This window comes from Ammospiza caudacuta, chromosome Z (assembly GCF_027887145.1).
Source record: "Ammospiza caudacuta isolate bAmmCau1 chromosome Z, bAmmCau1.pri, whole genome shotgun sequence".
Lineage (NCBI taxonomy): Eukaryota > Metazoa > Chordata > Aves > Passeriformes > Passerellidae > Ammospiza > Ammospiza caudacuta.
This window is the reverse complement of record NC_080632.1, coordinates 52,867,318-52,880,815: the sequence shown is the minus strand read 5'-3', so window position 1 is coordinate 52,880,815 and position 13,498 is coordinate 52,867,318. Positions and strand designations below refer to the sequence as shown.

General features: G+C 39.4%; 1 protein-coding gene across 1 annotated transcript in view; it reads left to right on the top strand.

The window, feature by feature from the left end:
* Positions 1 to 1,235: 1,235 nt before the first annotated feature.
* Positions 1,236 to 13,498, top strand: part of ITGA2 (integrin subunit alpha 2) — a 48,667-nt gene continuing 36,404 nt past the window's right edge. The window contains exons 1-3 of the mRNA XM_058823383.1: positions 1,236 to 1,435; positions 9,334 to 9,443; positions 10,379 to 10,470. Of these exons, the coding sequence (XP_058679366.1) occupies positions 1,236 to 1,435; positions 9,334 to 9,443; positions 10,379 to 10,470 (402 nt within the window). The remainder of the gene's footprint in view (positions 1,436 to 9,333; positions 9,444 to 10,378; positions 10,471 to 13,498) is intronic.

Genomic DNA, 13,498 nt, shown 5'->3' with positions numbered 1-13,498 from the left:
GTTCAGTTTTGCTTTGGTATCTCCATTGCCTGGATGAGGGGATCCAGTGCACACTCAGTCAGATTTTGGGTGACACCAAGTTGGATGGTGAGAGTGTTCATCTGCTGGAGGGCAGGAAGGCTCTGCAGAGGGATCTGGGCAGGCTGGATCATGGCTGAGGCCAATGGTGTTAGGTTTAACAAGCCCAGTGTCAGGCCCTGTTCTTGGGTCACAACAGCCCCAGGCAGCTCCACAGGCTGGGGCAGAGTGGCTGGAAAGGAGCTGGGGGTGCTGGTGACAGCAGCTGGACATGAGGCAGGCTGTGCCCAGGGGGCCAAGAAGGCCAATGGCATCCTGGCCTGGATCAGCAATGCTGTGGCCAGCAGGGCCAGGGCAGGGATTGTCCCCCTGTGCTGGGCCCTGCTGAGGCCACACCTCCAGTGCTGTGTCCAGGGCTGGGCCCTCACTGCAGGAAAGGCCCTGAGGGGCTGGAGAGAGCCCAGAGAAGGGCAATGGAGCTGGGGCAGGGTGTGGGGCACAAGTGCTGTGAGGAGCAGCTGAGGGAGCTGGGGGTGTTTATCCTGGAGAAAAGGAGGCTCGGGGGGACCTTATCACTCTCTACAGCTGCCTGAAAGGAGGCTGTGGCCAGGTGGGGGTCAGCGTCTTTTCCCAGGTAACAACCAATAGTGCAAGCAGAAATGAGATCAAGTTGCACCAGGAAGTTTTAAACTGAACATTAGGAAAAATTTTGTCCTGGAAAAGGTTGTCAAGTATTGAACCATTCTTCCCACGGAAGTGGTGGAATCACCATCCCTAGAACTTTCCAAAACACGTGTAGTTGTAGCCCTTAGGGACATGGTTTATTGGTGGATTTGGGACATGGTTTATTTGGTGGTTGAGTAAGGTTCTTTCAGCCCTGTAATTCTAGTGTACCTCAGCAGGCTGTTGATGTGTTTGCTGTGCCATAAGCCTAACTTATGCCTGAAGGTAAAGGAGGATAACAGACCTGTGAATCACTCTTTTTTTTTTTTTTTTTTTGCTTCTATTCAGCTAAAACATTCCCATTAGTAATGCTGCAACTTTTGTTAAGACAAACAGTGAATGAATCACTGATCTCTGCCCACAGTAATACAACACACATAAAGAGTGCTAGAAGAGGCATTTGGCATGGCCAGGGTACTGTGGCAAAATCACCGTTTTTTCAAGCATGTGTCAAAGGCTGTGTTTATTTTCTTCTGTTGGGGGAGCTGTCGCAGATGAAGAGCCTTTTTCACCGGGATCAAAATTCTTCTTTAATTGCTTCGGTTATAATCATAATCTTTCTGTTAGCAGGCATTCTTCATAACTGCTGTGAAGGCTACAATGTTGGGCTCCTGGAAGCAAAAATATTTTCTGGTCCACCAAGAGAGCAGTTTGGATATGCAGTTCAACAGTTTATAAATGAACAAGGCAAATGGTAAGCATTTTGAATGGGTTGGTTTAGGTCCAACTAAAAGGTTAAGTAAAAAAATGTTGCAACTCTTAATATTTCTTTTATAATTCCACATCTCATTTGAAGGGATTCTGGCTAATTTGTCTTTATATTTCAGCTATCTTTTTACAAAGAAATAATTAATGTTACTAAATCAAAAGTTGAGATATTCTAAAAGTACGTGCATGTGATGGTTCATGCTTTTTTACTTAACACCATGTCTTTCCTTAACCTGAGGTCATTCTTATGGTAATTTTTTTCTTCATCTCCAATACTCTAATTTCCTTAGGCTTACAGTTTCTCTACAATTTTAACTTGCATTTCATTCATTTGTGTACCCAGAGCATCTCTGTTGCTCTATCTGCTCTTTTATACTCTTTATTTTACTATGTGGGTATTTCCCCATTTTAACATTTTTAAGATCAAAACAAATTATTAGGCCTAGTGAGTTCTAATTATTAGTATTAAAATTAAACTAAATGAATATAATTTTGTGTCTGATACAGTATTAACTGTTTGCCTCACAAGGGATGGTGTATTTAGATGTTTATAACACAATCATAGCAAAGTATTGTTTGCAACATCTCTTCAGCTACAAAATTTGACCTGAAGTCCTCTGTTGCCACAACATTGGACTTGATGAGCAATTAGTAAAATATTTTTTCTAGTAATGTTGGTTTCAAGAAGAACTTTAACGCATTATTGGGAGTAAGTGCATTTAGTAGAAAACGCAGTGTTTCCTCTTCTGCAGCCTCAGCAGGCACAAATCTTCAGGTGTCTTTATGTGTAAGGACTGTAAGTCTTAGAAAGCTGTTGAGAACTACTGAACTCTTCAGTGGCTGTTTGTGTATACATGGGTTTAAGTCTGGAGCAGAAAGGCCCACCAGATTGTACATATTATGGTATGCTGATACACTTTGGACCGGTCATCCTCCATGGACAGGAACTGTGTCAGAACCCAAATAGCCACAAACTGGAAGTTCTGCTTTTGTGACAACACCCTCAGGAACTGCACTTTTTTTCAGTAAAGAGAAAGAAAGATGTCACACAAGAAAGTGTATTTTGCCATTAAAATTTGGAAAAGTGGCACAGAGTGACGGAGGCAGCTGAGAGGTTTGTGACCGCGCCGCTGCCATCGGCTGCACGCACACACATACAACCCCGACTTCCCAGAGGTGTTGGCTTCCAGGGACCAGGAGACACAGCCAGAGCAGAGCGGAGCTGTAGCCTCTGAATTAATACCTTGGCATTTTCCAACCTACCCCCACTCTTCATCTGATGCTGTGGTGGCTTCTCACTGCATTTCTGCCTGCTTTAATTATGTGTTTAGTCACCCATAGATCAGAGATCTCTTAAAAAAAAAAAAAGGGCAACCAAACCCCCCTCCCCACCCAAGTTCTGTGTAAAGCCATTTACAGGAGAACGTGTGCCTGTACTGAACTGAACATACATGGTTTCATACATGGAGAAATTGTTGTGTTTTATACTTCTAGAGAGTTTTTCTGAAAGCCTGCAGAAGAAGCAATAGCTGCCTGATCCATTCAAGCTATTTATGTTTTATATTTCCCTCTTTTAGTTTTGCTTCTAATATAAAAACTCCTCCACTACCACTTTCTCGGATAATGCGTGCTGGATAGAAGGAAAAAAAAAAGTAACTTTGCTTTAACTTTTCCTACCTTACAGAATCATGGAATCAGTTAGGTTGGAAAACACTCTTATGACCATGGAGTTCAACAGATCTTCTCCTAAGTATACGAATATATTGAATCTGGTAAATTTTTCTGTATGTAGGCATTTCACCATTAGTTCTTTCCCGGCATGGTGTCTGATGTATCTCCAAAAATCGGGGAAATTTTATCAGTTTGTGTTCAAGTAACGAGGACTTGTTAGACACTCTTCAGTGAAGAAAAGCCCTTTTCAGTCTTCCACTCAAAAAATCATTAGGCAAGCTTAAAAAAAAGAGTGAGTGAGTCATGTTCGACTGTCTTGTTCTCTTAATTTCTAGGCTATTTTATTTTTCTGGGGACAATAGAGCTTTATCTTGTATGCATTATTAAAAAACAAACAAACAAAAAAATTAAAACCCAAAACAAAAAACCCAACCAAGCAGACAAAAAATAAACCCCAACCCAAACAGAACATTCAGTCTCTTTCAAGTTGTTCAGTAGAGTTGTTTTCTCCTATGAGCCATGCGGAGGCTGCGATCCATGCGCAGAGTTCTTGTTGACATGGCTGAACTGGGAACAAGATAAACAGTCTGAGATAAGATCAGGGTGATTTTTCTGTCTGAGGGGAGCATTTATCATCATATGCTTTTGTGGAGAGATCGTCACTGTGCAGCAAGAATGTGATGTATCAGAAAACTCTGTCTAGGCACAGAGAATGGGGCTGCTCACCACACCATGTGCTTACTGGGGTGCCATCTCTCCCCAGAAGAGATTATCCAGAATCTGAGCTCCACCAGAAATTCTGTCACTTCCTAGATTTTGCTTAATAAGTTCACAGGGTGCTATATGAAATACAGCTTTAAAAAACCTCCTGTATTCAAAGAGTAGAAAGGAGAGCTACAGAAATATAGCACATGCCAGTTATGTTATTCAGCAGTATTTCTGGGAGGTGCATCTCCTGAGGCAGTAAGAACTAAAGAAATGATAAAGAGAGAATCTTTGCAAATTGTTACTGGCTTTCACTTTTTCTTGGAGATGAGTTCAGAGAGAAAAGGGAAGACGGTCCCAAAGGCAATGCAGGACTATTGGAGTCTGGCACATGTTGGGACACTGTGGCACAAACTACCAAGGAAGACTGTTTGTGTTAGAGCAGACGATCCAGGATAATTGGGCACTAATCCACTGTGCATTGATGAGCCTTGATGGTGTGTGATGCTCATAAATAAGCACAAACTTGCAAGTCAAGCACAGCTCAGGCTTTTCACAGTTTCTGATGGGAATTTTAAAACAGGAACTCTTTAATGAATTCGAGGAAAATTGTGAATACCAATGAAATTCATCAATTAGAAAAGCAGTTGGCCACACAAGTAATTAGCCACCGCAGAAACATAATTTAGTTTACACTGTGGTTCTCCCTGTCAAGAGATCATCTGCATCTGAATCTTAAATTTAAACTAAAATTTCTGTTATTTTATAATCTTTTAGAAAGCCAGATTGTACCCTATAAAGTTCATCTTGAATGTGCATTCCCTTAACAGCAGCTTACAGTACAGTCTTCAGAGATAAACATATTTACTCCATGTTGAGAGTTGGTTTTATAGCTGTCTCAGGTGAGGAAGATTGAAGCAGTTGTAGATAGCTGTGAAATGCTTTTTCTTACACACATGTGTCTTCAGACACATGCTCAGCTGTGTCTGTGTGCTTAGAATTTGCAATTTTAAAAATTATTTTGGTTTTGACTTTATATTGTGGTATTTTTGTATTAAAATATTTTGTTTCATCTCACATGTCAGTAATGACAGAGTATACAGTGCACTTACTGATGTATGTCATAATTATTGCACTACCAAATATAGTTTTAAAAATCATGGCCTAATTCTCACTGGTCACCAAATATAGTGGCCTTTCTCCTGATGATCTGTGCGGCCTTTTCAAACCAATAAGATACTTTGCCAGAAAGACACATTTCTGTATGAACTTCTATTGAAATCAGTACATTTTCAAAGCTTTCTGATTTTAATGAGGAAGGCCATTTCTTTTGAGGATGGTAATTTTTTGATTTTTTTTTTCCTCCTAACAGAAGCTGCCATTGTTGCAGCTCTGTCTTTTCAGTGCCAGAACCACTGCTAATGCTGAGTTCTTTACCCAGTTTTGTTTTCCCTGACTGCATGCACCACAGTTTGCCCTTTTCCTGCTTGGAAAAGCTCTGCCTTCTTTTTTCTAGGACTTCTGAGTTTGTCACTCAAATTCTCTTGCCATAGCTCACTGTAGTTTTTGAACTTCTGATTCTTGTTGAAAGGATCAAAAGTTTTAGATGGTGAAAGTGCTTTAGTGTGCACAGAGAAGCGTCTATGAGCATGAAGAGTTTTCTGGTCTCCATATCTACTCACCATTTCCTGTAATTGTAGGAAAAAGGCCAGATGATCTAAGAGGTTCTTTCTATTCTTATTTTCCTATTAACCATCTTCATGTTTAGAAAACAAAACACAATGCAACACAATAAAAAGCAAATATATGAGAAGAGAGAAAAAAAAATAAAAAAACCAGAAAATACAAAACATGCTCTGACAACAGCTGGGAATTCAGCCCTTTACTATGAATTCGGATTTTGCTTTCTGCTACATCACAGTTTGCTGATTACTAACTTTGTCATGGTGTAATTTCCCAGAAATAATTCCTGTTGCACTTTGATCTGCCACTCCTGCAGCTTGTGTGGTAAGGCCTTGCTGCTGAACTTCATATCACTTCCTAGTGCCATTGCTTTGTATACAATGTTGGAGAATGATTAGGGAGATGAATAATAACATCAGTAGCAATATTACATTATACTCACTATAGTATTTTGTAAAGATGGTCTGCAAGGACATATAAAGAGGTTTTGTAAAAATAAATATTTGACTCATGGCTGAAAAAGAGCCTTAATTAATACATTATACGTGATACAGTTTATTTGGAAACAAGCATTTTCAAGTATTTTAGTACTGCTTTCTTGCATTCTTTCTTGATATATTCTGTTTCGCTTTGTCTCATGTATCCTGTCTAATTACAGTAAAAAAATGTACTTAGCAGGATGCTAGCCAGATACTCCCTTGCTGTCTTCACTTCTGATGTTTCAGAAAGATACACATGCATTTTCCCAGAGCAGTGTTGTGTAACTCCCTACTGCAATGGTTTATGTTAATTTTGAAAGGCAAGTAGGACTTCTGATTTCTTACGTAGATTAGGGCTGGTATTAAATATTAAGTAAGGCAAAGAATACAAAAGAAATAGAAATTTTGTTATTTCCTAGAGCCTTTAGGGCTGGCAAAAGTAGGGGGCTAAGCTTGGCATAAGTCAGTTAATAATTTCTTCTCAGGCATGCATTGACAACAGGTTAGACTAGTTAAGTCAAATAATGCAATGGGTTTAATAGCTCTGTTCACTTCTGAAAATCACCATCAGTTAGTAACAGTCAGTTCTAAGTGTGAATTCTGTATATGGAGTGGCATTTTTTGGCCTGCAATATAGGTATGACATTGAGATTCACAGACTATGCAAATCTACAAGGAATACAGAAAAATTAAGTAATAAAATAAGTCCCACTAAACTGTGAGGAGTGCAAGGCAAATAAAAGACAAAATTAAATTTCTTTATTTGGCATAGATTTAAATCTGGATTTAAAATGAGAAAAGTTCTTCTTGTTTTGTCTTACATTTTCCTGTTTGTACCATGCAGCAACGCCAAGGTTGGTTTCAGGGGTACCAATAGCAAAATTATCTTGTGAATATCAAGTTTTAGAAGCGATAGTTCCTTGGTATAAGTGCATGTCTGGATTGCAGTTAATGTTGAGGGCAGAGAAAATGGGAGGCAAATAATGCCCATGGAATGAGCAAAAGTATGCATGCCTTTGAAAAGCAGAGAACAGCTTTTAGTAAACACCAGAGCAGGGATGATGTTTGTCTCGATGCCAGTAGCAGGGGTGGAACTTGGAGTGAGCTTGGATTTAGGCTTGGATTTGGAGTCAGCTAGTGCTCAAGCTTCTGTTCCTCTTCTCCCTCTCACTCACTTCTCTTGTGAGTGAAACTGTGTGCTCTGTGCTCTCAGGAAAACCTGTGGCTGCAGAGCTGTGCCAGCACAACACAGAGATTCACAGTGAGTTTCATACTAGATGGGAGTAGTTTCAGTGGGTATTTCCAAGATACAAGGCCATTCTCTGAACAGTAGCTGTCATCCTGCAAGGACTCTGAAATATGTTTATCTTCTGGGAAACTTAGGAAAAAAAAAGTGCAAGTGTTTATAAATGTACACAGTGCAATGTTCAGCCTGACAGTTAATACTGGAAAGCTGTTCCCGTTTCAGATATTGCACACACAGTGTTGCCATCCATTTTAAAGATGTTTCCTCTTTCCACAAAAAGTCCTAACACTTCTCTCCCATCAGCCCAGTTAGCATTTTATATTGCTGTACCCAACTCAGTAGTACCTAGCAAGCTAACACCATGTCTTCCTCCTCCTTCTTCCTCCCACTATTGACCAGCTCCAGCCCTCTGTGTCACTGCAAGTATTTGCAGATTATGTTATCTGTTGGCACATGACCAGTGCAGTAGCTGCTTATGAGCTCTATTTGTTTGGTCCTGAGCTGTGGCAGTTCTGGTTTCCACTGTGCTGAAAAGGCTCAGAAACACTCATTAAAAAACCAAGAAAATCAGAGGCCTCCTCACAGCTATTGCAATATTTTCGTTTTAGAGAGGTGTTTGTATGAAGCTAAGTTGCATATTTAGAGATGCTAGAAGTACACAAAGTCCTGTTCTTGCTGCCTGCATGATCACCCTTTTCCAACAAGGTAATTGAGAAAGAGTTAGGCATTGTTAAAATATCCAGACACACAAGAAAGAGAATCTGAAACCAAACCCTCAGCTGAACTGATAAAATAATGTTATTTGTGTTTGATGAAAGTGAAATAAACTTAAAAAGAAACTGCAGTTTAGCAGGATTTTATCTGAGCAAACTAGAGAAAAACTCTTTCATGTGTATCTAAAACTCTTTTTTGTCATAACCATTTTATTCTAACTAACATCACAGCAGTAAAATCAGATGATCCCTAGGAAGTTAACAATATATATAGAAATTTTTAAAATATAAAAATTTAAAATATAAAAATTTAACTTTTTTTTAAATAGCACCAGGTGTAAAGGTATATGTTAGATACCTATAAAATTTTAGAGAATAGCAATTTTGCTCTGAACAACCTACTGATGGACTAAAAAAAGATGATTTCTAATTGAATTCAATATTCTGTATTGGGGCTCCATTGCTTGTCTTCCTACAGTCTCCAAAATGCATTACTTACTACCATGGATTGTTCTGTTTGAAAATAAAATCATGTTGCTGCTGGAGCAAATACCCATAGTCCCTGCTTTTCAATAATCTGCTTTATTTTTAATAACTCTTGAGTTCATAATTTAGAGACTTTTGATAAAAGAGAGGTGTTCTTAAGCAGTATTCCAAGAAGGTGAACTAAATAGTTTTGTGAAGGCTTGCAGATAAAAATTAAGAGTCTTGAGGGGCAGATGTTGGGGGGAAATCTTAAGGCATATGAACAAATGAGTCAGAGAACGTGAATCACTTTGTGTTGCAGGCAGAATTATCATAAGTATTAACTTTCTTGTACAGGATTACAGACTTTATGCAGCAGATTGTTACCACCTGCAGTACTTTCTTTCTGACTCAGTGTTATCAAGGTGTGGTAGTGCTCAAGATCAGACATAAGTGTTTTATTGTTGCTAAGCAGATCCTGTAGAAAATGCTTCTTATCAGTTAAAAGAATAACCCAAAAGGAATCAGTTAACCATTAACTGATAGAACAATAAGTAATATGTACCTCGATCCCCAACACATATATTTCTGCATTTTTAGGTGTCTATATATATTAGAACCTTCACTGTATTTCTTCTGACCTATGACATAATGTCACATTAAAAATGCTACGCGTGTTGGAGGCAGATGAATCCCCAAAGGCTCTCCCATTCTTCTTCTCCACCAAAGCTGCCCCTGGTGAATCCAGTGCAGTGTATTGACATGCAAGTAAAGCTTCTGAACAGTTCTGGAGAGGACTCCCACACCTGAATGCCTTGGGTGCTCATGAGAGCCTCTCTACCTGTTACCTATAGTGTGCTATGCAATGCTGCTGAACTTTTTCAGTATCATTTAGGACATAATCAAGTTCTTTTTCCTTTAGGTTGTTGGTTGGTTCACCCTGGAGTGGCTATCCTGCGAACAGAACTGGAGATATATATGCATGTCCTGTTGGTGTCTCCAAAATGACATGCAAAAAATTGAATTTACAAGGTATGTTCTAACTAATGGTGTCTTGCTACACTTGTTAAGTTTTCCCCTTATGAGGCCAGTCTACCTTATTAAAACTTTTCTTAACTAGCAATCTGCATAATCTCAGATTCTGTGAAGGTGTGTGTGTGCTGCAAGGCCTCAGTGCTGATGAGACATGTGTCTGTATGAGCAAAAATTGGTGCCTGCCACTGGACCCAGGCCAGGTGGTGCCAGCTGCTGGAGACACTGGGGTCTCAGTGTCACCCCCTGGAGCACCTGGGGTCCTTACCCTCCAGCCAAGGGGCAGGAACACTGTGGGTCCCAGAGCCAGTGGCTAGTGGGCACACGGCTCCATGCTGGCAGGTGCTTGCCCCTGTCCTCCCTAAGCCAGGTAGGGGTGTGTGTTTGTGCTTGCAAACTAGCTATAAAATGGAGTTCAGGCTGGGATACAGTGAAAATATGAGGCAGCTGGGTGTGTTGAGATTGCTCCTTTGTGTTTATTTGTGGTGCAGATAATTTCTGCCCTCCACTGGCCCTTCCAGTTTTTTGTCTAAAGCCTGATACTGGATCAGAGGAGTCTGGTGTCCTCGGGAATGTAACTGTAGCTACTCAGCTGCATCTATTCAGCCAGCCAAAAACATGCAATATGTAGATTTTTTCTTCCTCTCTTTTGCCTTCAGCTGTCTTCAGGGCAGATACTCTAAATGGCCATACTTAATTGATGTCTATATTTGATGGTTAGCAATTTTTTTTCCCCAAAGATTGGCTTTTGTTTCTTTTATTCTTTTACAAATTGCAAATTTCTACATGCAGTTTATCTCAGAATTGCATGTAGAAATTTGGAAAAGGCACCTTAGATTATGAAAAATCAAGTTTTTGAAATTACTTCTAACTTAGTAAGTTGATTCTACACCTTTTCTATTATTCTGTCATTACTTAATTTAATTTTATTTCAGCTTTAATAAATATTCCAAATGTGACTGAAATTAAAAAGGACATGAACCTTGGCTTGACTCTGATACAGAACTCAAAAACTGGAGGATTTCTGGTATGTATCAAGATCGTATGCAGTACACACAGAATCTTCAAAAGAGAATCAAGAAACCAGAATTATCCACATATTTTCATAAGTGCAGGCTAAATGTATTTTATTATGCAGCATGGATTAGTACATCCCACTGCACTTACCTAGGGTCCAAAATCAATTGTAAAAGGTATAATTAATGCAGGAAAAATTGTGAAGTCTCTCCTTTGTTGTTTATCTAAACATCCTACTTAATGTCTCAGTGATTCAAGTCAGACAATATAGGCAAGAATATTTCCACCATTAAATTATTTAAGGTGGTCTTGTATAGTTCTGATTGTGCTGTCAATGGGCTTTATATAACCTCTCCTCTATCATTCACACTTGCACAGGCACTGTTCTCCTGAGATATCAGTATTTCTAGCCCCTTTTATTTGGTCAGTGAGCTTGGAAGAGGAGGCATTTTCTCTGTGTATATTTCACAAACCACTGTCCTTGGAGCCTGCAAAATAGAATTCTTACTTGAAAGGAAGTGCACGCCTGTTTAACAAGCTTTTTTATGATCCTAATCATAAGCACGAAAACTCTTGGTGTGTAGGTGTATTTCAGTTTGATGTAGCCTTGTGCAGTGCATTAGTAAAACAATAAAATACAGAGAGAAGAGCTCTAGGCTGTCCTTAAGCTTTGTATTTTTTTGTTGCATCTTCCTAGTAATCACAAAAGTATTCAAGTATTTATTATATTCACTAACATGTAGTTACATGTAATACATGAAGTACTTAGAAGTATGTCTAATTCCAACCTTTCCAGCAGTCCTCATAGAATTAGTAAAGTTATTCATAACTTCAAAATACAGGAACAGTATTTTCTTGACTTGAAGGACTTGATTAAAATATCTTATTCTCTCTCTTGAATAATACTTTCAATTACTTTTAATGTCCTATGCATACCCACTTTTAGTCAGTATGAGTAACTAGAGTGTTTTAAAATATCTAATGCAGGGAAATTTGAATTTTCTAATAATATTTGAACTCTCAGTTAAAAAAAAAAAAGTATTTCCTGATCCACATGTTATTGATTGAGTCTCCTTAAATTAAAAAAAAAAAAAAAAAAAACCCAAAAAAAAAAAAAAAAAAACAACCCAAACAAACAACAAAAAAACCCCCACAAAAAGCCAGGTTGAATTCTAAGACATAAACAGTCACGTTTTCATCCAACAGAAGTTCTTTTTTAACATAAGGAGAGTGAGGTTCTGGAGACAGGTGCTTGTCTGTGACTCAGCCTCAACAAATACCAAAAGCCCCGTGGTTTAATTGTGGCAGGTACTGAATCCAGTGCGTGGACAGCCTGCTCCTATTTGCAAGCTGCTTCCAGCTGGGACTTTGCTCCAAGACTGTCTGTGGCAGCTGGCCTCTGTGATGGGCTCTGTGGGTTATTTCAGGCCTTCCTCCTCCCAGCTCACTGTTTCCCTTCCTCCTGAGGCCTCTCCCAGCCTCTCTCTGCCTGTCCCAGTCTGTGCTGCATGCCCCGTCCCTGGGCTCTTTGGCTTGGGAGTGTGACCCAGGCTGGGACATCTGTGCTGCAGCTCCCAGTCCTGCTGGGATGCTGTTTGATGCTAGGGGATTGCTTCCCACAGGTATTCCAAGTGCACGGCAGTAATTTCCCACACGCTCATTACACTTTTCTGAGGCATGCTTAGAAGAGGTGCTGAAGAATTTCACTGATTGTTAACAAGGTTTTTCTGGATTTCCCATGTAAATTTTTATCAGTTTGTTTACTGGGCAGTGCTGTGCCTTTAGTTGAAAGAAGCAGCTCTCATCTCCCTGCAGGTAAAATCTCCCTTCTCTATTTGACAGCCCAAACCACCCTTCTCCTTTGCCTTGCTAAACAAATACAGTTTTTTGGCTAAATGTTCTTTTAAAATAAGTCTCTCTCAAACATTATTGACCAGGTCTCTGCTGTATTCCATGTGAGTCTTTCCCAAGCACTATACAGTGTATTTGGTATTTCCCCAACTCAACAGGTTCTCGTCATGCATCTTTAAGCCATATTTGCTTTGTATGCTGGCTGCATGCTTCCAGACACTCTGCAGTCATCCAGTGCCCAATCCATCTGCTTCTCTCCCTTCCAGTTTAAGCCCACCTCTCTTAATGTTAGCCCTGAAGGAAAAGTCTCTGCCCCTTTATAACTTTCTGCCTTTCAAGTTCATCCTTGATTATGTGTGTCCCCCCCTGTCCTTGATATGTGATCTCCCCTTCAGTAATGATGCATCTTAAATTTCTGACTTAAGCAGTGCTAGAACATTAATTTCCCCCTGTTTTTATTCCTCTGAAGATCAACAAAGATTATTAGAACATTTTTGCTTTTTGCTCCAAGGTTAACATCACAGTTTTCAACTACCAACAATACAGAAAAAAAAGTTAGAAAATGGGCAAATAAGAACAATCTAAAAAGAATTTTAATTTTAAAGGCCAGTAACCCTCCTCCAGCTCCATATAGATGATTTATTTTGTACTTTTCACCTTGCTAAAAATCTGTCTTTTCAGTAAGAACTAACCATGCTTCGTGCAGCAGCTAAAAAAAGCACTTATCTCAAGATCAGATAATGTGGATATACTTCCTTTCTCATCTGCAAAATCTGCCATCTGGTCAAATATCTTAGGATAGTTTGATGTTGTCTCTCAGTGGGAAACCAAGTGGGCGATTTAGCTCATTTTCAACTTTTGAATTTAATTACTTTTTTCTACCCTTTACTATTCTTGAGAAAAGTCCCTCTTTTCCTAAATAAATGTGGGTGCAACCAGAGTGTATATATAAGGAAACTACAATTTCTCACAGAATAGTTGGAGAGGGGTTATGTAGAGGTTACATTTATTTCCTCGAGTTTATAATGTTTTCTTTTAAGAAGGAAATACATCCACCGACTCGCCACCTCAACCCACACACACAACTCCCCCTATACTCTCACGGCAAGATACTGCCTTAATATATGGTTGATATCGGTACATATAAAGATGTTGGAAGATGTAAATGATAGCAGGATGATGAAAAC